The following is a 26,041-nucleotide window of genomic DNA, read 5'->3' on the forward strand; positions in this document are numbered from 1 at the left end:
GCACACATTTATGGGTAATTCTGGGAAGATTAGGTTGGTGCTGGGCACACACATATATGGGTGGGTATAGGAGGTAAGTTTGTTGCTGGGCACACATTTATATGGGTGATGTTAGGAGGTAAGTTTGTTGTTGGGCACACATGTATGGGTGATTCTAGGAGGTTGGGTTGGTGCTGGGCACACGCCTATATGGGTAATTCTAGAAGGTTAGGTTGGTGCTGGGCGCCCACATATATGGGTAATTCTAGGAGGTTAAGGTTGGTGCTGGGCACACACCTATATGGGTGAGGTTAGGTTGTTGCTGGGCACACACATTTATGGGTAATTCTGGGAGGTTAGGTTGGTGCTGGGCACACACATTTATGGGTGATTCTAGGAGGTTAGGTTGGTGCTGGGCACACATTTATGGGTAATTATGGGAGGTTAGGTTGGTCCTGGGCACACATTTATGGGTAATTCTAGGAGGTTAGGTTGGTGCTGGGCACACATATATGGGTGGGTATAGGAGGTTAGGTTGGTGCTGGACACACATATATGGGTAATTCTGGGAGGTTAGGTTGGTGCTGGGCACACATATATGGGTAATTCAAGGAGGTTAGGTTGGTGCTGGGCACACATATATGTGTGGGTATAGGAGGTTAGGTTGGTGCTGGGCACACATTTATGGGTGATTCTAGGAGGTTAGGTTGGTGCTGGGCACACATATATGGGTAATTCAAGGAGGTTAGGTTGGTGCTGGGCACACATATATGGGTGGGTATAGAAGGTTAGGTTGGTGCTGGGCACACATTTATATGGGTGGGTATAGGAGGTTAGGTTGGTGTTGGGCACACATTTATATGGGTAATTCTAGGAGGTTAGGTTGGTGCTGGGCACACATATATGTTGGGATGGTCCTGGGCACACATATATGGGTAATTCAAGGAGGTTAGGTTGGTGCTGGGCACACATATATGGGTGGGTATAGAAGGTTAGGTTGGTGCTGGGCACACATTTATATGGGTAATTCTAGGAGGTTAGGTTGGTGCTGGGCACACACTTATGGGTGATGTTAGGAGGTTAGGTTGGTGCTGGGCACACACATTTATGGGTGATTCTAGGAGGTTAGGTTGGTGCTGGGCACACATATATGGGTGGGTATAGGAGGTTAGGTTGGTGCTGGGCACACATATATGGGTGATTCTAGGAGGTTAGGTTGGTGCTGGGCAGTGGGCACACATTTATATGGGTAATTCTAGGAGTTTAGGTTGGTGCTGGGCACTGAGTACATTCTCTGTATACAGTCACCTCCATACTGTCCGGGTGTCATTCTCTGCAGACTCTTCAGATATATCTTTGCAGTTTAATGGGCTGTGATAGGGCAGCCTGGGGCAGTGGGCGGGGCCAGAGTTGCATTATGTGTACAAACACATGCGGAGTCAGCCAATAGGAAGAGCTTCGGTGCTGAATATGCACGTCCTGTCAGCCAATGGCAGCACGGCAGGGCCCATAACAGGCAGCGCAGGCTGCAGATCGGAGTTAGTTTGGAGGAGAAAGTTGTAGTAGTTTGTAGTGCCCAGCCTATCGGAGTGCCCAGCCTGCCCGGAGTGCCCAGCCTGGTGTCAGGATGAGTGTGGCATTCGCCAGCCTTCCCCCTGCAGAGGATAAACGGATCGGAATGGTGTCGGTAAGTGTAGCCGGTGGTGTCGGGCGCTGTGTGGGGGGATTTAGCGGCTCTGGTGGAAAGTTTCCCCATCTCTGGGGTCGGATTTGGTCGCCGGTTCCGTGCGACACTCTCATTACACTGCCGGGAAAGTTTTATGTAAGTTTGAAAACTTTTGGAAAAGTTTTGCAAATTGTCGGAAATTTGTAGTCGAATTGTTTGACGGTGAGATCCGTCCGCGGTTTGTTTGTTTGTTGTTTTTAATTTTATTTATTTTACTTTTTTTTATTTGCGCTAAATTTAATTATTTGCGTTTCTGGACTGGAAAGCTTCGCAGACAGAACTTCTCTGAGTTGCAGGAAAAGTTTAGCAAATTGTTGGAGATTTTCATTCCAGAAAATCCGGTGAAATCCGGTTTTTAATTATTTTTTTAAATTACACCAAATTAATTATTTGCATTTCTAGACTTGGGGAAAAAAACTTTTTTTTTTCGAAGTCTAGAAATGCAAATAATTAATTTGGGGCAAATAAGAAAATAAAGTTCGGTCTGAACTTTTTTTCCGAAGTCTAGAAATGCAAATAATTAATTTGGTGCAATTAAAAAAAAAAAAAATTTAAACCGGATTTCAGGGGAAGGTTTTCGGGAATCTGTCTGGAAAAAAAGTTTGGTCTGAACTTTTTTTTTTTTTTTTACATCAAATGATTTTATTGCATTTCTGGGCTTTAAAATGTTGCAGACAGAATGCAGGAGAAGTTTTGTTTGTTGGAGGGACTTGTTCTACAGGTTTTCAGGAATCTGTCTGTCTGTAATTCGGTGGTCTCATATCTCTTCTCCCCCCCCCAGGAGCTGAACATGGAGGAGATCCCTTACCCCATCATGGAAGTTTGCTCCATCAAGAAGGAAGAAGACGATCTGGGCAAATTTGTGGACTTGGATTTTATTTTGTCTCATACAACCAGCAATCAGCCTACAGGGGGCCAGGGGGGCACTTACCCCCTTCCGGAGACCCCCGAGAGCTGCAGCAGCACCACCTATGACAGCGATGGCTCCTACCCCAGCAGCCATAAATACGGCGCCAGCAGTTTCAACAGTAGCCCCCAGCACAGCTATGTCGCCGAGCTGCTGACCCCCGATATGCCCTGCATGGAGTTACCCCCTGACTATGGAATGAAGCCCCCCATGCATGGCAGGAAGTACACAGAGCTGAGGGTCTCCGGTATAGACGGCCCGGTCACCATCCAAGTGGAGCAGATGACACACCTTGGGCAAAAGATAAAGAAGGAGAGACCCGAGCAAACGTGCATGATGGGGACCCCATCACCCACCTCCCCGGACTGCATGGGCCCTAACCTGATGCACATGTCTGGCCAAGTAGGGGGCCACGCATACATCCAGCACCGGCTCGGCTCTGTGGAAGAGGTGCAAATCAATGACTGTCATATGATTCAGGATATGCACTGCCTGCCCATCATGCAGATGACACAGCACTACCAGTTGGCGCAGCCCTACACTACCCACTTCACCAGCCAGGGCCCTGCTCAGTTCCATGGACAGTTTGGAGTGTACAGAGACCCCATGAAGGTTCACCCGGCCATGCACGGCATGATAGTCACCCCACCGTCTTCCCCCTTACTGGAGTATTACCCTGCTATGAATCCACCTGAAGACTGCAAACCCAAGAGGGGCCGGAGGTCATGGGCCCGCAAGAGGACAGCCACCCACAACTGCGAGTACCCTGGATGTGGCAAGACCTACACCAAGAGCTCCCACCTCAAGGCCCACATGAGAACCCATACAGGTAAGGAGCACACTGCTAAATCCATGTTCTGCTTTGGGGCTATCCATGGTGACAGGTTCAGTTTGCTTAGAAAATGTAGATGCTGAACCCCCAAATCTGATCCTGAACCCCTTCTATACATTATCATAAACCTCCTATGTATGAGTTATGGACCCCCTTCTATGGGACAATTTAATTGTAGATGATTACCTCCATCCCCGTCATATATAGAAGATGTAGGTCCCCCCCATTCCCACTTTTTTATAAATCCATGATGATTTTCCACTACACCCTCCTATATATACAATGCATAGACCCCCCCCCCCCCCAACATTGAAACTTTCTGGGCTGTTTTATGTATTACCGGTATATCCCCTGTATTAATAATTTTTTTTCCTGCGGTGTTTTTTTCATTATTATGCCTCCTGTAATAGTAACGCTGACCTTTTTTCTGGGGTGTTTTCTGGCGTTTCTACCCCCTGTACTAATAACTCCGACCCTTTCCGGGATGTTTTATGTTCATTTAGACCCTGTACTAGTAGGGCTGTTTTTTTTTTTTTTTTTTTTTTAATTATACCCCCTGTAATAGTAACTCTGACCCTATCAGGGGTGTTTTTTTTTTATTATTTTATCCCTTGTACTAGTAACTCTGCCCTTCTTTCTGGGGTGTTTTTTTTTTTATTATTCCTACCCACTCTACTAATAACTGACTTTTTTTCTGAGGTGTTTTATGTTGTTCTACTTCCCTGTACTACTAACTCTGACCCTTCCTGGGATGTTTTATGTTAATATAGACCCTGTACTACTAACTCTGACCCTTTCCAGGATGTTTTATGTTAATATAGACCCTGTATTGGTAACTCTGACCCTTTCAGGGTTCTTTTTTTTTTTTTTTGTACCCCCTGTACTAGTAACTCTGACCTTTTGTGGGGTGTTTTTATGTTATATGACCTGCAACCAGTGGCAGCAAACCATGCAACTTCTAAAAGTCCCAGCGCATTATGATTCACGTATTCTGCATCTGCATATAGCTAATAAAAAATTGCGTGGAATGTACGGGTGTGTATTTATAGTTCAGGAATCCGTCAGATTGTAATTTTAGAGCGACATTGTTAATTTATTGTCCTAGAACAGTACAGGTGTCTGTGCTAAATTTACCTTTTGAAAGACGGAGCCAGTCTCTGCAGGGGGCCCTATAATGACTGCTCTTTGGGGCCCCATAGTTTGTAATTATTTCAGATAAACCCCCCTTTAAAGCAAACCTTGAATTCCCTTAACGCTAGAGGCCTCAATTGTGTTAATTGACCGCCCCACCTGCATGCAAAATTCTTTATTACTGATGTGAGATATTAATAAAATCTTCTTCTTCTCCCCCTCAGGTGAAAAACCTTATCACTGCAATTGGGAAGGCTGTGGCTGGAAATTCGCCAGATCCGATGAACTGACTCGCCACTTCCGCAAACACACCGGCCACCGACCGTTCCAGTGCCACCTGTGTGAGAGGGCATTCTCCCGCTCCGACCACCTGGCTCTGCACATGAAGAGGCACATGTAATAAAGACTCTGTGCGGAATGCCATATGCTACAGAGACTTTATATGGAACACTTATATCACATGGGGATTCTATATGGACTCTATGCCACCCAGAGACTCTATACGGAGCGCCTATACCACATAGAGGCTGCTTGCAGAATGCCTATACCACATAGAGACTATACGGAGCGCCTATACCAAATAGAGACTCTATACGGAGCGCCTATACCACATAGAGGCTGCTTGCAGAATGCCTACATGGAGCGCCTACACCACATAGACTTCTCCTATATGGAACGCCTACACCACATGGAGACTCTATGCAGAATGCCTATACTTCAGAGACTCTATACTTTACTACACTTCTTTTTTGGGAAGGTGGGGGGGAGGGGGTGTATATATGTCTATAAGTTTTGGTATTTAAAAAAACAAAAAAAAAAAACAAACCCGCTTTGAGGGTGAAAGCCAGATCTATAAATATATATATTATTTAAAGAGCGCACAGAGATGACTCTTTATTCTCTGCATTTTTGTACAATATTTGTAATTAAGCTTCTTGCATTTTTGTAAGGATAAATGAAGATTTTTTTTATTTTTTTTTTTTTTTTTTTGCTGATCTGAAAGGGTTAAGCTACTTTTTATACTCTTCATTATACTGTAAGAGTTTATACTCTTCATTATACTGTAAGAGTTTAGAAAGCTATCGAGGGGAGGGGTGGAGGCCTCCAAAAGTATTGCCGGCTATTTTTTTTTAATTAAACTAAAGTATTCTAAAAAAAGAAACTGCTCTTAATTAAAAGTGCAATTAGCAGCAGGTGGATATCTGGCTTGCAGCACAGTGCCACCTACTGGTCACATTGGTGCACTGTCAAACTTATTTTTTTTTTTTTTTTATTATTATTATTTTATTTTTATTTTATTGCATGTACATAGCATTTATTGTGGTCAATTTACAAGGCCAATATTATAATTTTTTTTTTTTTTTTTTTTGTACAATATGTGTTATTTTAATGAACTATCACTGTTCTTTTTTCCCTTTGGAAGGGAGACATTCGGTACTGTTGGCACTGCCTCCTTTATATACAGTATGTAAATATTTGTACAATAAAAAACATATTTGTTGAGAGCATATTATCACTTTCTCTGTTGTCTCTTTGATAAGTAAAAAAAAAACATTTGGGGGGGGTTTTCAGGGGATTGTGGGAGTTTCTGCCTTGGGGGGGGGGGGGTACATTAGTGAAAGGTTTCTTCCAAATTGGTGAATTGCTTCACAAAGCACTAAAATGTTCCTTTTTATTAAGGGATGTAAATGTTTCTTTAATATACAGTCCATGTGTGTTATTGCATATTCTTTATATATTCAAGTGTGTTATTTTCTTCTTTTTATTATCGTAAATTCCAAAACAAAAACAAACAGCAATTAGCAAATCCCAGAAATGTGACTCCTTTCATCCAATGTGGAGGGAATGTGCTCCTTTCCTGCCGTGTTTACTGTTTACACAGCAATTCCATTTTTAATTAAGTGGTAAAAAAATCAGCATAATCCCCCCCGCTGTGATGAGCGAGTGTCCCGGTTACCGGACCAGAGAAACACAATGGGCAGCTGCTGAGGAGAGGCGATACTAAAAGAAAACAAATGCAATGATCTATTCATGGGTCCTGAACTCAGACCAGTCCTGTGATGGGCAGATAAAATAATGGGGCCTGTCTCCGGGCCGAGGTCTCCGGGCCGGGCTCTCCGGCCTGTGCTCTCTGGGCCGGGCTCTATCTCCTTTACTTAAATTTACATTTCAATAACTCAGAAAAAACAATACAGAGCGATTTATAATCTCTGACATATACCGCAGCGGCAGCGCTGTACAGAGATCACTGAGCCAGTCACATCAGTCTCTTTACCAGAGGAGCTTACACTCTAATGTCCCCTCCCTCTACAGTCACACACTATAATTATGATTACTATTATTATTATCATTTTTAATTTTTTATAGCTCTGACATATACCACAGTGCTGTACAGAGATCATTGAGCCAGTCACATCAGTCTCTGTACCAGAGGAGCTTACACTCTAATGTCCCCTCCCCCACAGTCACATCAGTCTCTGTACCAGAGGAGCTTACACTCTAATGTCCCCTCCCCCACAGTCACATCAGTCTCTGTACCAGAGGAGCTTACACTCTAATGTCCCCTCCCTCTACAGTCACACACTATTATTATTATTACTATTATTATTTTATTTTTATACATTTATATAGCTCTGACATATACCGCAGCGTTCTAAAGAGATCATTGAGCCAATCACATCAGCCTCTTTACCAGAGGAGCTTACACTCTCTAATGTCCCCTCCCCCACAGTCACATCAGTCTCTGTACCAGAGGAGCTTACACTCTAATGTCCCCTCCCCCATAGTCGCACACTATTATTCAACAATCGTATAGCTCTGACATATACCGCAGTGTTGTACAGAGATCACTGTGCTAGCCAGTCTCTGTACCAGTGGAGCTTACACTCTAATGTCCCTCCCCCCCCTTCCACAGTCACACACTATTAATATACATTTATATATCTCTGACAAATACCACAGCGCTGTGCAGAGATCACCGAGCCAATCACATCAGTCTCTGTACCAGAGGAGCTTACACTCTTATGTCCCCTCCCCCACAGTCACATCAGTCTCTGTACCAGAGGAGCTTACACTCTAATGCCCCCTCCCCCACAGTCACATCAGTCTCTGTACCAGAGAAGCTTACACTCTTATGTCCCCTCCCCCACAGTCACATCAGTCTCTGTACCAGAGGAGCTTACACTCTAATGCCCCCTCCCGCACAGTCACATCAGTCTCTGTACCAGAGGAGCTTACACTCTAATGTCCCCTCCCCCACAGTCACATCAGTCTCTGTACCAGAGAAGCTTACACTCTTATGTCCCCTCCCCCACAGTCACATCAGTCTCTGTACCAGAGGAGCTTACACTCTAATGCCCCCTCCCGCACAGTCACATCAGTCTCTGTACCAGAGGAGCTTACACTCTAATGTCCCCTCCCCCACAGTCACATCAGTCTCTGTACCAGAGAAGCTTACACTCTTATGTCCCCTCCCCCACAGTCACATCAGTCTCTGTACCAGAGAAGCTTACACTCTAATGCCCCCTCCCACACAGTCACATCAGTCTCTGTACCAGAGGAGCTTACACTCTAATGCCCCCTCCCTCTACAGTCACATTCTAATTATTATTATTTTATTTTTATACATTTATATAGCTCTAACTTATACCGCAGTGCTGTAAAGAGATCACTGAGCCAATCACATCAGTCTCTGTACCAGAGGAGCTTACACTCTAATGTCCCCCCTCAATCACTATTCATATACTTTTCTATAGCTCTGACATATACCGCAGTGGTGTCCTCGGTGGCAATTGAACCCAGGACCTCTGCTATAGAAGACGTGAGTTCTAAATAAACTGTTAGAGTCGGTTCACACTGAGGAGACATGACTCCTTACTACTTCGGAGCGACTTGCAGGGACTTCACATAATGGAAGTCTATGCAAGTCGCTCCAAGGTTGCCCCAAAGTAGCTCAGGACCCTTTTTCTAAGTCGGAGCGACTTGTGTCACTCCTATTAGACCGGGTCCTGTACTACTCAATGGACCGCGAGGGAGCGCAACTTGTCAGGCTGACAAGTCGCTCTAGTGTGAACCGACTCTTAGTCGGGTTTGTTTTATAATATCAGGGAAGTAGCAGAGAGCGAGGAATGAGAACGCAGTCGGTCCTTCAGCTGCTCTGCGTTCTTCTGTCATAAACGATGAATCATTGGATATGGATAATATTATCAGGGTTATATTTGGTAGTATTTAGGGTGTGACCCGCATTAATCATCTCCTGTGCCCCTTTCCAGAGGACAGAACTGAGACTTCAGGATAAAATCCAATGTACACACACTAGCAGCATTGAATACACACTATGTTGTCAAAAGTATTGGGACGCCTGCCTTTACACACACATGAACTTTAATGGCATCCCAGTCTTAGTCCGTAGGGTTCAATATTGGGTTGGCTCCGCCCTTTGCAGCTATAACAGCTTCAACTCTTCTGGGAAGGCTGTCCACAAGGTTTAGGAGTGTCTATGGGAATGTTCCACCATTCTTCCAGAAGCACATTTGTTAGTTTAGGCACTGATGTGGATGAGAAGGCCTGTTTTGGTTTTAATGCACCCCCAAAGGTGTTCTATCGGGTTGAGGTCAGGACTCTGTGCAGGTTAGTGAATTTCCTCCACCCCAAACTCGCTCATTCATGTCTTTATGGAACTTGATTTGTGAGGAGGGGGGGGGGGATTATGGTGTGGGGTTGTTTTTCAGGGGTTGGGCTTGGCCCCTTAGTTCCAATGAAGGGAAATCTTAAGGCATCAGCATACCAAGACATTTTGGACAATTTCATGGCCCCAACTTTGTGGGAGGAGTTTGGGGATGGCCCCTTCCTGTTCCAACATGACTGCTCACCAGTGCACAAAGCAAGGTCCATAAAGACATGGATGAGTGAGTTTGGGGTGGAGGAACTGACCTCAACCTGATAGAACACCTTTGGGATGAATTTGACTGCGGGCCAGGCCTTCTTGTCCAACATCAGTGCCTGACCTTACAAATGGAAGAATGGTGAAATATTCCCATAGACACTCCTAAACCTTGTGGACAGCCTTCCCAGAAGAGTTGAAGATGTTATAGATGCAAAGGTTGGGCCAACTCAATATTGAACCCTATGGACTAAAGCCTCGTACACACGATCAGATTATCGGACAAATTTTCGTTCGGTTTTTGTTGCATGCTGGTCTCCTATCAAAAGTGAAGAGGTTACTCTTATATGAATTATATGATTCCCATAAGACAGAATTCAACGTCCGAAGTGATGTCGTGTTGAATTGTTTTGTATTTATTCTTTGTTTCCGAGAATGCGTAGTCTCGCTCTTAGGCCCCGTTCACATAGGGGCGACCTCGGAGCGGCCGCCACGGACTTCATAACATTGAAGTCTATGGCGGTCACCTCCGGGTCGCCCCAAAGAAGCTCCGGACCCTTTTTCTAAGTCGGAGCGACTTGTGTCGCTCCTATTAGAACGGGTCCGCAGCTTCCCTATGGAAGGCGACCTGTAAGGCGTCCAGGTCGCCTCACAGGTCGCCTTAGTGTGAACGGGGGCTTACAATTTTTTCGGTTGAAAACTTTACTGATTAAAGAAAATCTGACGTGTTCACGTATGATAGAAATTTTATAGCCTGCTCATTCAGCTTTTGTCGTTTGGAAATTTGTAATTTGCTGTCGAAAGCAGTATGCTAACGATCCGAAAGTCGGCAGATAGTTTGTTGGGTGAAATTTATCTTCAGATTTTTCAAGTTCATGTAAAGGCAGGCATCCCAATATTTTTGACAATATAGCATATATCCATTCTCATAGGGCGCTCTGTGCGTCTCCACTTCTAATACACATTTTTGTAAATATTTTATTCTATCTTTTCATGTGACAACACTGAAGAAATGAGACTTTGCTACAATGTAAAGTAGTGAGTGTACAGCTTGTATAACAGTGTAAATTTACTGTCCCCTCAAAATAACTCAACACACAGCCATTAATATCTAAACCGCTGGCAACAAAAGTCAGTACACCCCTAAGTGACAATCCCCAAATTGGGCCCAATTAGCCATTTTCCCTCCCTGGTGTCATGTGACTTGTTAGGGCTCTTTCACACGGGCGGTCCGATCAGATCCGCCTGTCAGTTTTTTAGGCGGATCTGATCGGATCCTCCATGCAGCTCTATGGGGCAGCGGGTGTCAGCGGAGGTGACCTCCGCTGACACCCGCTGCCCTCCGCATCCGATCCTGTGCTGAAATCTGGACGGATGGAAACCCTATTTTTCCATCCGTTCAGTAATCGGAGCGGAGCGGATCTGATGAGAGCGGACAAGCGGTCCGCTCTCCTCCGATCCCCCATAGAGGGCAGCGGGTGCTGAGACACCTCCCTCTCCGCTCTGCAAGCAGAGACGGAGCTGTCATCCGCCCGGCTCAGCGGGGATCGCGGATCGATCCCCGCTGAGCAACACGGATCCGCCTGTGGAGGCGGACCGTGTGAAAGAAGCCTTAGTGTTACAAGGTCTCAGATGTGAATGGGGAGCAGGTGTGGTAAATTTGGTGTTATCGCTCTCACTCTCTCATACTGGTCACTGGAAGTTCAACATGGCACCTCATGGCAAAGAACTCTCTGAGGATCTGAAAAAAAGAATTGTTGCTCTACATAAAGATGGCCTAGACTATAAGAAGATTGCCAATACCCTGAAACTGAGCTGCAGCACGGTGGCCAAGACCATACAGCAGTTTAACAGACAGGTTCCACTCAGAGTGCTGCCAGCATTGCTGCAGAGGGTGAAGGCAGCAGAGGTTGAAGGGGTGGGGGGGTCAGCCTGTCAGTGCTCAGACCATACGCAGCACACTGTATCAAATTGGTCTGCATGGCTGTCATCCCAGAAGGAAGCCTCTTCTAAAGATGATGGACAAGAAAGCCCTCAGTTTGCTGAAGACAAGCAGACTAAGGACATGGATTACTGGAACCATCTCCTGGGGTCTGATGAGACCAAGATAAACTTATTTGGTTCAGATGGTGTCAGGCGTGTGTGGGGGCAACCAGGTGAGGAGTACAAAGACAAGTGTGTCTTCCTACAGTCAGTCAAGCATGGTGGGGGCGATTCGCGCATGCGCAGTAGAAAGCTGGCTGTGAAGCCGCAAGGCTCCACTGCTGGTTTCCCTTAGCCAAGATGGTGGCGCCAGCACCTGTGAGCCGATTGAAGAATTGGCTCAGGTCAGGGCACCGCTGGATCTCCGGACAGGTAAGTGCCTGACAGTAAAAGTCAGCAGCTACAGGATTTTATAGGATTTGTAGCTGCTGACTTTTCATTTTTTATGGGGGGGGGGGGGGGGGGTGGCCCTGTGGCCCTATGGCCCTGGCCCTCTTTAAATTCTTGCTGAATCTGGTGCTCTTCACATTAGTGTATATATATATATGTATATAGGCCAAAATGAACCAATGGCGTGTGTTTAGGGCCTTGTGTACCATGTATGGGTTGGTTTCAGATGACGAGCATCCATGGGGGAGGGGCTGAATTTTATAAAAAAAAATTTCTACATCCTTTATTATGTTTTATTATATTAATTTTATTTTCTTTCTTTTATATTATTATTTCCTATGTATTTGTTATGAAATGCTTTGTAATCTTTATGTCATTTATTATTGTATATCATTTTTTATATTCTTTCTATATATTCCTAATTTTTTTGTATATGCTTTATATAATTTATCTTATTCTTTATTCTAATTCTTCTATTCCTTTTTTTTATTTCTTTGTTCTCGATAATTTTTTTATTTTTTTACTTTATTTTTTTTTTTGTAATTTTCTTTATTATTATTTATTGCCAGTTAATATCTATTATTATACAAGATTTATATAGCACCAAAAATGTATGCAGCATGCATGTTACATACTGAGCATTCACATCAGTCCCTGTCCTCGTGGAGATGACAATAAGGTCCCTATCGCACATACACGCACACACATACTAGAGGCCAATTTAGACGGGAACCAATTCACCTGCCAGCATGTCTTTGGAGGGTGGGAGGAAAATCATGCAAACTCCATGCAGATAGTGTCCTCACTGGAACCCCAGTGCTGCAAGGCAGAAGTGCTGACTACTAAGGCACAATATATTATTTATTACATGATTGTTGTATTTCTTATATTTATAATATATTATTATTTATATTATTTTTTAAAATAAATTCTTCATATTATTTAGGACATTATATATATATATATATATATATATATAATTCCTTCAGTCACAAGTCCAGCTGAGTGCATATGCTGCCGGTTTCATAATATATATATTTACATTATTTTTCATATTTGTATGCTACATTTTCAATTATTTATGATATTGACATATTATTTTAACTAGATTTTTGTATACTTTATATTTATTATTATATTCTTGCTATTATATTACATATTATTTATATTCTTTTTTGTAAATGGCTTATATTATATTATTTACCAATATATATATATTGTATGTATAATATATATATATATATATATATATATATATACATAAAATGGTTAAATTTATATAAGGCATTTACAAAAAAATATAAAGAATGCAAAAAATACATTTTTTTTTATGGTAAATGTTTATATTTTATATGCTTTACGATATTTATTTAACTATATTTTTTGCATCCTTTATATTTTATATATATATATATATATATATATATATATATATTTATATTTTTTAAATGCGTTATATTATTTAACATCAGATATATATACTGCAAATAATGTATACAGTATATGAACAGTATTTTTTTTATTCTATGTATTCGTTATTCTATTTTTTTTTTTTTTTAGATTTTTGGTATTTTTTTGTTATACTATTTATTTTACATTCTTACATTGACAGGTTTGTTTTGGAGGTGAGGCTTCTTGTAGGTGTGTTTCAAATTATATATAGTTATGTATACACTTTTTTATTCTTTTTTTTTTTTTTTCTTTGTAAATGCTTTATATTATTCAACATAACATAACATACACAGTATATAAACAGTATTTTTTTATTCTATACATTTGTTATTATATGGTTTGTTTGTCCTTTAGATTTTTTTTTAGATTCTTTGTATTTATTGTTATTTCTTTTATTCTATGTTTGTTGGATTTCTTTAGATTCTTTGTATATATTGTTATACTATTTATTATTTTACATTCTTTCATTGATAGGTTTGTTGTGGCGGTGAGGCTTCTTGTAGGCTTGTTTCAAATAATCTATATATATTTATGTATACATTTTTTTTATTCTTTTTGTAAATGCTTAATTTTATTTAACATCAGATATACAGTATTTAAACAGTATTTATTATTATTATGATATATATTTGTTTTTAAGTGCTTTGTTTGTTTTTTGGATTAATTTATTGTTATACAGTATTTTTTTTATTTATTTTTTTATTCAATATATTTGTTTTTAAGTGCTTTGTTTTGATTCTTTGTATTTATTATTATACTATTTCTTTACATTCTTTCATTGACAGGTTTGTTGTGGCGGTGAGGCTTCTTGTAGGCATGTTCCAAATGATATATATTTATGAATACATTTTTTTTATTCTTTTTTTTGTAAAAGCTTTACGTTATTTAATATCAGATATACAGTATATAAACAGTATTTTTTTTAATTTATTTTTTTATTCAATATATTTGTGTTTTAAGTGCTTTCTTTGTTTTTTGTTTTTTTGTTGATTTCTTTAGATTATTTGTATTTATTGTTATACTATTTTTTTTACATTCTTTCATTGACAGGTTTGTTGTGACGGTGAGGCTTCTTGTAGGCATGTTTCAAATTATATATATTTATGTATCCATTTTTTTTTTTTTTTGTAAAAGCTTTACGTTATTTAATATCAGATATATAGTATATAAACAGTATTTTTTTTAATTTATTTTTTTATTCAATATATTTGTTTTTTAAGTGCTTTGTTTTTTTTTTTTTTTATTTCTTTAGATTCTTTGTATTTATTGTTATACTATTTTTTTTTACATTCTTTCATTGACAGGTTTGTTGTGGCGGTGAGGCTTCTTGCTGGCGTGTTTCAAATGATATATATTTATGTATCCATTTTTTTTTCTTTTTTTTTAGGAAAAGCTTTACGTTATTTAATATCAGATATACAGTAAATAAACAGTATTTTTTTATTCAATATATTTGTTTTTTAAGTGCTTTGTTTGTTTTTGTTTTTTTATTTCTTTAGATTCTTTGTATTTATTGTTATACTATTTTTTTTTACATTCTTTCATTGACAGGTTTGTTGTGGCGGTGAGGCTTCTTGTAGGCATGTTCCAAATGATATATATTTAGGAATACATTTTTTTTATTCTTTTTTTTGTAAAAGCTTTACTGTATTTAATATCAGATATATACAGTATATAAACAGTATTTTTTTTAATTTATTTTTATTCAATATATTTGTTTTTTAAGTGCTTTGTTTTTTTGTTTTTTTTTTGTTGATTTCTTTAGATTATTTGTATTTATTGTTATACTATTTTTTTTATTTTTTTTTTATATTCTTTCATTGACAGGTTTGTTGTGGCGGTGAGGCTTCTTGTAGGCTTGTTTCATATTATATATATTTATGTATACATTTTTTTTTTATTCTTTTTTTTGTAAAAGCTTTACGTTATTTAATATCAGATATACAGTAAATAAACAGTATTTTTTTTTTATTATTGTTCTATATATTTGTTTTTAAGTGGTTTGTTTGTTTTTTGAATTTCTTTAGATTCTTTGTATTTATTGTTATACTATTTTTTTTTTACATTCTTTCATTGACAGGTTTGTTGTGGCGGTGAGGCTTCTTGTAGGCATGTTTCATATTATATATATTTATGTATACATTTTTTTTTGTATTCATTTTTTTTGTAAAAGGTTTACGTTATTTATTATCAGATATACAGTATATAAACAGTATTTTTTTATTTGTTTTTTATTCAATATATTTGTTTTTTAAGTGCTTTGTTTGTTTTTTTTTTTATTTCTTTAGATTCTTTGTATTTATTGTTATACTATTTTTTTTTAACATTCTTTCATTGACAGGTTTGTTGTGGCGGTGCGTCTTCTTGTAGGCGTGTAGCAGCAGCCGATGGATTATTCTGGATCTGGGACTCTTTTCTGCCAAGAAGATGCTGAACTATTTCTGTATGTTTTATTTATTGCTGGCTTGGCAAGCTGGACGGCTTTTCTTGCTCCGGGGGGGAAGGAGTGGTCACATACAAGTATAAAAAGCAATAACAAACAAGCATAAAACAAACTAATGGCATGAGTCAGGTAATTAGAGCATTGGAGGAGCTGCAGATGATATTTATACGGCTTCTTTTTATGGACATCCGGATCCTGCAAGCTGGAGGGCCCCGGACACATCTAAGGGCCCTTCTGCAGGGGGGGACTAAAGCAGCCAATCAGCTGCTTGCAGCCCTTGTGATTGGTCCCTCTCTGCACTGAAGGAGTGGTGAGCGAATCGGTCCGCGAATGTGCGACCGGCGAATGTTTCGCATCCCCTGAACACACATGCGTGCCGATCTGTCCCGTCCAATGAATTGCAGTCGCCTCCAAAATTGCAGCATTCTCATTGGATGGGATAAATCTGTAAAAATTCACAACAAAAAAGTGAGGAGTTTTTGTGATTCTCGTCATTCCTGAAGATAAAAAAACACACCTAAAAAAAATCCATTTCAACTCAATCTGCTGATGCTGCACAGGAATAAATCAGCCTCTAATGAGGAATTACAAGTCCCAGCATGCCTTGCCCTTCCTGTGTCACCGGTAGAAGGGGGCTGGCAGAATTGGGGCCCCTTCCTTTGAATTATATTTGGCCACAGAATGGGGAGGGAGGTGAAACCTGCACAGCGACTTTTCCTCCTTCCTGCAGAAATCCCGCCCCTGCGTGCGCAGCAGAACCAAAACCCGAGTGACTGCATTCAGAACTGAGAGAAACCTTACAATGTACAGTCTGATCACTGTGGGAGGGGAGACTGAGGAAGTGCTTCCTCCTCCTTCTACAAAGTTACAATGTACAGTCTGATCACCAGGGGAGGGGAGACTGAGGAAATGTTTCCTCCTGCCTGCAGCAGACTGATGACATCATCTCAGTTTAGGAAAAGCTACAATGTTGCAGTCTGTCCACTAAATGAGGAGACTGAGCTAATGCTTGTTCCTGCCTGCAGCAGACTGATGATAGCATCCCCGCCTAGGCAATGTTAGAGTTGTAATTGGATCACTGGAGTAGAGGTGACTCAAGGAAATGCTTCTTCCTGCCTACTACAAAATTACAATGTACAGTCAGATCACTGGGGGAGGGGAGACTGAGGAAATGCCTCCTCCTACTTCTACAAAGGTACAATGTACAGTCTGATCACTGGGGGAGGGGAGACTGAGGAAATGCCTCAGCCTTCTTCTTCTACAAAGTTACAATGTACAGTCTGATCACTGGAGGAGGGGAGACTGAGGAAATGCTTCGTTCTGATGACATCATCTCAGCTTAGGAAAAGCTACAATGTTGCAGTCTATCCACTAAATGAGGAGGAGACTGCTTGGTCCTCCCTGCAGCAGACTGATGACATCATCCCAGCCTAGGCAATGTTACAGAGTTGCAGTTGCATCACTGGGGGAGGGGAGACTGAGGAAATGCCCCTTCCTCCTTCTACAAAGTTACAATGTAAGGTCCGATTACTGGGGGAGGGGAGACTGAGGAAATGCCCCTTCCTCCTTCTACAAAGTTACAATGTAAGGTCTGATCACCGGGGAAGGGGAGACTGAGGAAATGCCCCCTCCTCCTTCCACAAAGTTACAATGTACAGTCTGACCACTGGGGGAGGGAAGACTGAAGAAGTGCTTCCTCCTCCTTCTACAAATTACAATGTACAGTCTGATCACTGGGGGAGGGGAGACTGAGGAAATGTTTCCTCCTGCCTGCAGCAGACTGATGACATCATCTCAGCTTAGGAAAAGCTACAATGTTGAAGTCTGTCCACTAAATGAGGAGGAGACTGCTTGGTCCTCCCTGCAGCAGACTGATGACATCATCCCAGCCTTGGCAATGTTACAATGTTGCAGTTGGATCACTGGGGGAGGGGAGACTGAGGAAATGCTTCCTCCTGCCTGCAGCAGACTAATGACATCATCTGAGCCTAGGCGCAGTCACTGACTGGAGGTGAAGGATGGTTTTTCTGGGAAGTGATATTGTTGCTGATTGGGAGATGTCAGGATTTGGTGACATTCTGACACATTTCTGCGCTCTCCCTCCATGTATATTCATCATCAGGCAGAGTTGGAGGTTCCCTTTGCTTGTTTGGTAAATGACGCCCCTTTGCCTTGTTCCCAGTTTTGGGGTTGGGGGTCCGGTGAGTGACGGTCGGACGGCACACAAGCTGCTTCTTTCATTCTGCGATTCTCAGGGAGTGGCGCTCAGAACTGGCGGCTCCACCTAAGATCCGCATAACAAATAAAAAGCCTATAATTGTAAGAAGAAAGCCCAATAAAGACATCGCAGCGCCACTTCCTGTCCTCAGTCACTCCAATAATCGCTGTCAGCTCATAAAGCTGCATTATTATCCCAAATAATCACCCTGGCTGTGTCACCTCTACGGAGAGACCAGGGAGCCGGCGCTGCAAACCGGGACAGGAGTCCAGAACAATGCATCCTGTCACATGATACTGCAGCGTTCAATGAATAGTGAGCGCCCCAAAATATTCTGTGATCACATGACCCTCTTCACAGCATGGCAGACCCCCGACCCATTCACACTTCTGCATCTTAATCAGGGCTGCTAAAATGTGCATTATCACAATGCATGGCAACGCACGGCTCTATGATTGGTGCCCTGAGGGGCAATTACTGGGCTGGGACTGTACAGCAGAGGCCAAATCACAATGTACCACAGCACCCCACAATACACCAGAGCACCCCACAATACACCAGAGTGCCCCACAATACACCACAGCACCCCACAATACACCAGAGTGCCCCACGATACACCACAGCACCCCACGATACACCAGAGTGCCCCACAATACACCACAGCACCCCACAATACACCACAGCACCCTACAATACACCAGAGTGCCCCACAACACACCACAGCACCCCACAATACACCACAGCACCCTACAATACACCAGAGTGCCCCACAATACACCACAGCACCCCACAATACACCACAGCACCCCACAATACACCACAGCACCCCACAATACACCAGAGTGCCCCACGATACACCACAGCACCCCACAATACACCAGAGTGCCCCCACAATACACCACAGCACCCCACAATACACCAGAGTGCCCCCACAATACACCAAAGTGCCCCACAATACATCAGAGCGTCCTACAATACATCAGAGCGTCCTACAATACATCAGAGCGTCCTACAATACATCAGAGCACCCAACAATAAACCAAAGCACCCCACAATACATCAGAGCGCCCCACAATACACTACAGCACCCCATAATACACCAGAGCATTCCACAATACATCAGAGTGCCCCACAATACACCACAGCACCCCACAATACACCAGAGTGCCCTATAATACAACAGAGCACCCCACAATACACCACAGCACCCCACAATACACCAAAGCGCCCCACAATACACCACAGCACCCCACAATACATCAGAGTGCCCCACAAAATACCAGATTGCCCCACAATACACCACAGCAACCCAGAATACACCAGAGTGCCCCACAATATACCAGAGCACCCCATAATACACCACAGCATCCCACAACACACCAGAGCATCTCACAATACACCACAGCACCCTACAATACAACAGGCACCCCACAATACAACAGAGTGCCTCACAATGCATCAAAGTGTCCCACAATACAACAGAGTACCCTGCAATACACCAAAGAACCCCGAAATACACCAGAGCGCCCCACAATACACCAGAGCGTTCCGCAATACACCAGAGTGTCCCACAATTCACCAGAGTGCCCCACAATACACCACAGCACCCCACAATACACCACAGAACCCCACAATACACCAGAGCATCCCAAAATGCACCAGAGGGCCCCACATTACACCAGAGCACCCCACAATACACCAGAGCTCAACACAATACACAAGAGCACCCCACAATACACCAGAGCTCCCCACAATACACAAGAGCACCCCACAATACACCAGAGCATACCACAATGCACCAGAGTGCCCCACAATACACCAGAGTGCCTCACAATACACCAGAGCGCCCCGCATTATACCAGAGCACCCCACAATGCACCAGAGCACCCCACAATGCACCAGAGCGCCCCACAATACACCAGAGTGCCCCACAATACACCTGAGAGCCCCACAATGCACCAGAGCGCCCTACAATGCTCCAGAGTGCCCCACAATACACCAGAGCACCCTACAATACACCAGAGCACCCCACAATGCACCAGAGCTCCCCATAATGCACCAGACTGCCCCACAATACAACAGAGCGCCCCACAATACACCAGAGCGCCCTACAATGCACCAGAGCACCCTACAATGCACCAGAGTGCCCCTCAATACACCAGAGGACCCCACAATGCATCAGAGCACCCTACAATGCATCAGAGCATCCCACAATACACCAGAGCGCCCCATTATACACCAGAGCGCCCTGCAATATACCAGAGCACCCCACAATGCACCAGAGTGCCTCACAATGCACCAGAGCACCCCACAATGCACCAGAGCGCCCCACAATACACCAGATTGCCCCACAATACACCAGAGCGCCCCACAATACACCAGAGCACCCCACAATGCACCAGAGCACCCCACAATGCTCCAGAGCGCCCCACAATACACCAGAGCACCCTACAATACACCAGAGCACCCCACAATACACCAGAGCACCCCAAAATACAACAGAGCACCCCACAATGCACCAGAGCGCCCCACAATACACCAGAGTGCCCCACAATACACCTGAGAGCCCCACAATGCACCAGAGCGCCCTACAATGCTCCAGAGTGCCCCACAATACACCAGAGCACCCTACAATACACCAGAGCACCCCACAATGCACCAGAGCGCCCCATAATGCACCAGACTGCCCCACAATACAACAGAGCGCCCCACAATACACCAGAGCACCCCACAATGCACCAGAGCGCCCTACAATGCACCAGAGTGCCCCACAATACACCAGAGCACCCCACAATGCACCAGAGCACCCTACAATGCACCAGAGTGCCCCACAATACACCAGAGCATCCCACAATACACCAGAGCGCCCCACAATACACCAGAGCGCCCTGTAATATACCAGAGCACCCCACAATGCACCAGAGTGCCTCACAATGCACCAGAGCACCCCACAATGCACCAGAGCGCCCCACAATACACCAGAGCACCCCACAATGCACCAGAGCACCCCACAATGCACCAGAGCACCCCACAATGCTCCAGAGTGCCCCACAATACACCAGAGCACCCTACAATACACCAGAGCACCCCACAATACACCAGAGCACCCCAAAATACAACAGAGCACCCCACAATGCACCAGAGCGCCCCACAATACACCAGAGCACCCCACAATACACCAGAGTGCCCTACAATGTAAAAATCCCTTGTAATAGAAATAAGGGTGACAGGTCCACTTTATAGAGTAATCTGGGGTCAAAAAGACCTCAGATCTCTTTTTTACCTTTAAAAACAAAAGATAAAAAAAAAAAAAAAAATTACTTACAGCCTGGATCAGAAGTGATGTCACTCCGTTCCTCCAAGGCCATAGAGGTGATCAGAGAGAATCTACTCTTTGATCACCTATGGGAGACGCCGGCCGCACCGTTGGATCCTTTCTTGGGCGAACCGGCGGAAACAGTAAGCCCGAGAAACACAGGCGGGGGGGGGGGACATCCATCCAATGCTTCAGAAAACATTCCAGCGGCTCATGAGAAAGCCAATCGCCGACTGCAAAAAAAAAACAACAGTACCGGGGTTATCGCTGATATCTTCACCCATAATCCCGGAAAAAACGATTGCAAAATGCAACATATATACAGGGGGGGGAGGGGGGATTTATACAGGTGCATCTCATAGAATTAGAATATCATAAAAAGTTCATTTATTTCAGTAATTCCATTCATAAAGGTCACACAGAGTGAGAGATTTCCAGCATTTCTTTCTTTTAATTTTGATGATTTTGGCTTCCAGCGAGTGACACCTCAAAATTCAGCATCTCAGAAAATTAGAATATTACATAAGACCAATAAAAAAAATGAATTTTTAATAGAGAAATGTTGGCTTAGTGAGAAGTCTGTCCATGTACAGTATAGGATGGGAAGTCTGTCCATGTACAGTATAGGAGGAGAAGTCTGTCCATGTACAGTATAGGAGAAGTCTGTCCATGTACAGTATAGGATGGGAAGTCTGTCCATGTACAGTATAGGAGGAGAAGTCTGTCCATGTACAGTATAGGATGAGAAGTCTGTCCATGTACAGTATAGGAGGAGAAGTCTGTCCATGTACAGTATAGGAGGAGAAGTCTGTCCATGTACAGTATAGGAGGAGAAGTCTGTCCATGTACAGTATAGGAGGAGAAGTCTGTCCATGTACAGTATAGGATGAGAAGTCTGTCCATGTACAGTATAGGGGGAGAAGTCTGTCCATGTACAGTATAGGGGGAGAAGTCTGTCCATGTACAGTATAGGAGAAGTCTGTCCATGTACAGTATAGGGGGAGAAGTCTGTCCATGTACAGTATAGGAGGAGAAGTCTGTCCATGTACAGTATAGGAGGAGAAGTCTGTCCATGTACAGTATAGGAGAAGTCTGTCCATGTACAGTATAGGGGGAGAAGTCTGTCCATGTACAGTATAGGATGAGAAGTCTGTCCATGTACAGTATAGGGGGAGAAGTCTGTCCATGTACAGTATAGGAGGAGAAGTCTGTCCATGTACAGTATAGGAGGAGAAGTCTGTCCATGTACAGTATAGGGGGAGAAGTCTGTCCATGTACAGTATAGGATGAGAAGTCTGTCCATGTACAGTATAGGATGAGAAGTCTGTCCATGTACAGTATAGGATGAGAAGTCTGTCCATGTACAGTATAGGGGGAGAAGTCTGTCCATGTACAGTATAGGATGAGAAGTCTGTCCATGTACAGTATAGGATGGGAAGTCTGTCCATGTACAGTATAGGGAGAGAAGTCTGTCCATGTACAGTATAGGATGGGAAGTCTGTCCATGTACAGTATAGGAGGAGAAGTCTGTCCATGTACAGTATAGGATGAGAAGTCTGTCCATGTACAGTATAGGAGGAGAAGTCTGTCCATGTACAGTATAGGGGGAGAAGTCTGTCCATGTACAGTATAGGATGAGAAGTCTGTCCATGTACAGTATAGGAGGAGAAGTCTGTCCATGTACAGTATAGGAGGAGAAGTCTGTCCATGTACAGTATAGGAGGAGAAGTCTGTCCATGTACAGTATAGGAGAAGTCTGTCCATGTACAGTATAGGATGAGAAGTCTGTCCATGTACAGTATAGGAGGAGAAGTCTGTCCATGTACAGTATAGGGGGAGAAGTCTGTCCATGTACAGTATAGGGGGAGAAGTCTGTCCATGTACAGTATAGGAGGAGAAGTCTGTCCATGTACAGTATAGGAGGAGAAGTCTGTCCATGTACAGTATAGGGGGAGAAGTCTGTCCATGTACAGTATAGGGGGAGAAGTCTGTCCATGTACAGTATAGGGGGAGAAGTCTGTCCATGTACAGTATAGGATGAGAAGTCTGTCCATGTACAGTATAGGAGGAGAAGTCTGTCCATGTACAGTATAGGATGCACTCAATACTTGGTCGGGGCTCCCTTTGCATGAATTACTGCATCAATGCGGCGTGGCATGGAGGCGATCAGCCTGTGGCACTGCTGAGGTGTTATGGAAGCTCAGGTTGCTTTGATAGCGGCCTTGTAGAGCACTCAGAGTCTCCCTATAAGCTGGTGTGAGGGGGGGTTGTAGAACACTCAGAGCCTCCCTATAAGCTGGTGTGAGGGGGGGTTGTAGAACACTCAGAGCCTCCCTATAAGCCGGTATGGGAGTGGAGGGGGGGTTGTAGAGCAGCCAGAGTCTCCCTATAAACCAGTATGGGTGGGGGGGGGGGTTGTAGAGCAGCCAGAGTCTCCCTATGAGCTGGTATTGGGGGGGGGGGGGTGTGTAGAGCAGTCAGAGGTCTCCCTATGATCCAGGTCAGTATTGCAGGAATTGGAAGGACCCGGCCACAATGCACCTGCCTGGGGCAGCAGAACCTGCAGGGCGAAAGCATGCGAGAAATGAATTAGCAATGCAGATTTTCTGGCCTCGGATGTAATTATAGTTTATATCTCTCGGCGTGTCTACAGAGAAAACACAGAATAAGAGGAAACGTTAATCCCTCTCATCTGCTGTGAGATTGTTCCGGTCTCAGCCGATCGGCGACTGCAAGGTGAGGAGATGGCCGCCGGCTGAGCGCCGGGAGTCTTCCCCCGCTGACACCTCACACTGGTCATGTGACGGCGGCGGAGCGTCTTCCACATCACAAATCTGAGTCTGTGTCATAAACATGATATGAGATTTATTTATGGTGAAAACATTCCGCTCATTAATTCCCGAATCTTCCGCAAAACCCCCGAGGATAAAAAATAAACCAGAGATCCCCGAAACACCGCTGGAGGACTCTGCTCCTTCACAACTCTCCTCTCCTGAAATACTCTGCACTGCTGGAAGACTCTGCTCCTTCCTCTATAACTCTCCTCTCCTGAAATACTCTGCACTGCTGGAGGACTCTGCTCCTTCCCAACTCTCCTCTCCTGAAATACTCTGCACTGCTGGGGGACTCTGCTCCTCCCTCTATAACTCTCCTCTCCTGAAATACTCTGCACTGCTGGGGGACTCTGCTCCTTCCTCTATAACTCTCCTCTCCTGAAATACTCTGCTCTGCTGGAGGACTCTGCTCCTCCCTCTATAACTCTCCTCTCCTGAAATACTCTGCACTGCTGGAGGACTCTGCTCCTTCCTCTATAACTCTCCTCTCCTGAAATACTCTGCTCTGCTGGAGGACTCTGCTCCTCCCTCTATAACTCTCCTCTCCTGAAATACTCTGCACTGCTGGAGGACTCTGCTCCTTCCTCTATAACTCTCCTCTCCTGAAATACTCTGCACTGCTGGAGGACTCTGCTCCTCCCTCTATAACTCTCCTCTCCTGAAATACTCTGCACTGCTGGAGGACTCTGCTCCTTCCTCTATAACTCTCCTCTCCTGAAATACTCTGCACTGCTGGATGACTCTGCTCCTTCCTCTATAACTCTCCTCTCCTGAAATACTCTGCACTGCTGGAGGACTCTGCTCCTTCCTCTAGAACTCCTCTCCTGAAATACTCCGCCCTGCTGGAGGACTCTGCTCCTTCCTCTATAACTCTCCTCTCCTGATATACTCTGCTCTACTGGAGGACTCTGCTCCTTCCTCTAGAACTCCTCTCCTGAAATACTCTGCACTGCTGGAGGACTCTGCTCCTTCCTCTATAACTCTCCTCTCCTGAAATACTCTGCACTGCTGGAGGACTCTGCTCCTTCCTCTATAACTCTCCTCTCCTGAAATACTCTGCACTGCTGGAGGACTCTGCTCCTTCCTCTATAACTCTCCTCTCCTGAAATACTCTGCACTGCTGGAGGACTCTGCTCCTTCCTCTATAACTCTCCGCTTCTGAAATACTCTGCACTGCTGGAGGACTCTGCTCCTTCCTCTATAACTCTCCTCTCCTGAAATACTCTGCACTGCTGGAGGACTCTGCTCCTTCCTCTATAACTCTCCTCTCCTGAAATACTCTGCACTGCTGGAGGACTCTGCTGCTTCCTCTATAACTCCTCTCCTGAAATACTCTGCACTGCTGGAGGACTCTGCTCCTTCCTCTATAACTCCTCTCCTGAAATACTCTGCACTGCTGGAGGACTCTGCTCCTTCCTCTATAACTCTCCTCTCCTGAAATACTCTGCACGGCATGAACTTGGCCAGCCATACAGCAATGTATAGATATTCGGATTGTGTCGGATTAGCAGTATAAGAATTGTGATTGTTCGGGGATGGTGACATATGCAGTCATGTTGTAGCATGTCTCTGTGTCCCCATACGATGGTATTGTGACAGACGCTGGTTGTCACACTCCATCCAGTGGCACCCGAATTTCAGGCTCGGTGTGGGGAGATGACGCAGCCAGGACAGTAATTAATGTGACAGTAGCTGGGGATTATCATGCAGATGAGAGGCCTGTGTGAGCCTGCCTGGCTCTCTGATTTCACAATGTCTTACAGAATGACGGCAGCACTTTAATAGATGCTTAACCAATGTTTCTATTACATTGCAGGGGTCCGGGGTCAGGGGTCTGGGGTCAGGGGTCCGGGGTCAGGGTTCAGGATTCAGGGGTTCGTCCACAGTGAAAAGTTTATCCCAAACATGCAAGAAATGGAGCAGAATAAAATTCAGTACTGATTATCAC

At 43.8% G+C, this 26,041-nt stretch overlaps 1 protein-coding gene across 1 annotated transcript; it reads left to right on the forward strand.

Moving 5' to 3' along the window:
• Nucleotides 1-1,451: 1,451 nt before the first annotated feature.
• KLF17 (KLF transcription factor 17) lies at nucleotides 1,452-5,098 on the forward strand. The gene is made up of 3 exons (XM_082264902.1): nucleotides 1,452-1,666; nucleotides 2,487-3,441; nucleotides 4,800-5,098. Exons 1-3 carry the CDS (start codon nucleotides 1,607-1,609, stop codon nucleotides 4,973-4,975), a joined length of 1,191 nt encoding a protein of 396 aa, XP_082121028.1. The 5' UTR covers nucleotides 1,452-1,606; the 3' UTR covers nucleotides 4,976-5,098.
• The last annotated feature ends 20,943 nt before the right edge of the window (nucleotides 5,099-26,041 follow it).

This window comes from Pelophylax lessonae, assembly GCF_965119305.1.
Source record: "Pelophylax lessonae genome assembly, chromosome: 8".
Taxonomy (NCBI): Eukaryota; Metazoa; Chordata; class Amphibia; order Anura; family Ranidae; genus Pelophylax; species Pelophylax lessonae.

What these genes read in the sequence shown, in the direction of transcription:
- KLF17 (XM_082264902.1), top strand. Translation starts at nt 1,607, where the DNA reads ATGAGTGTGGCATTCGCCAGCCTTCCCCCTGCAGAGGATAAACGGATC. An exon ending in AACGGATCGGAATGGTGTCG is followed by an intron (nt 1,667 to 2,486) that starts GTAAGTGTAGCC and finishes TCCCCCCCCCAG; the next exon opens with GAGCTGAACATGGAGGAGAT. An exon ending in CCACATGAGAACCCATACAG is followed by an intron (nt 3,442 to 4,799) that starts GTAAGGAGCACA and finishes TCTCCCCCTCAG; the next exon opens with GTGAAAAACCTTATCACTGC.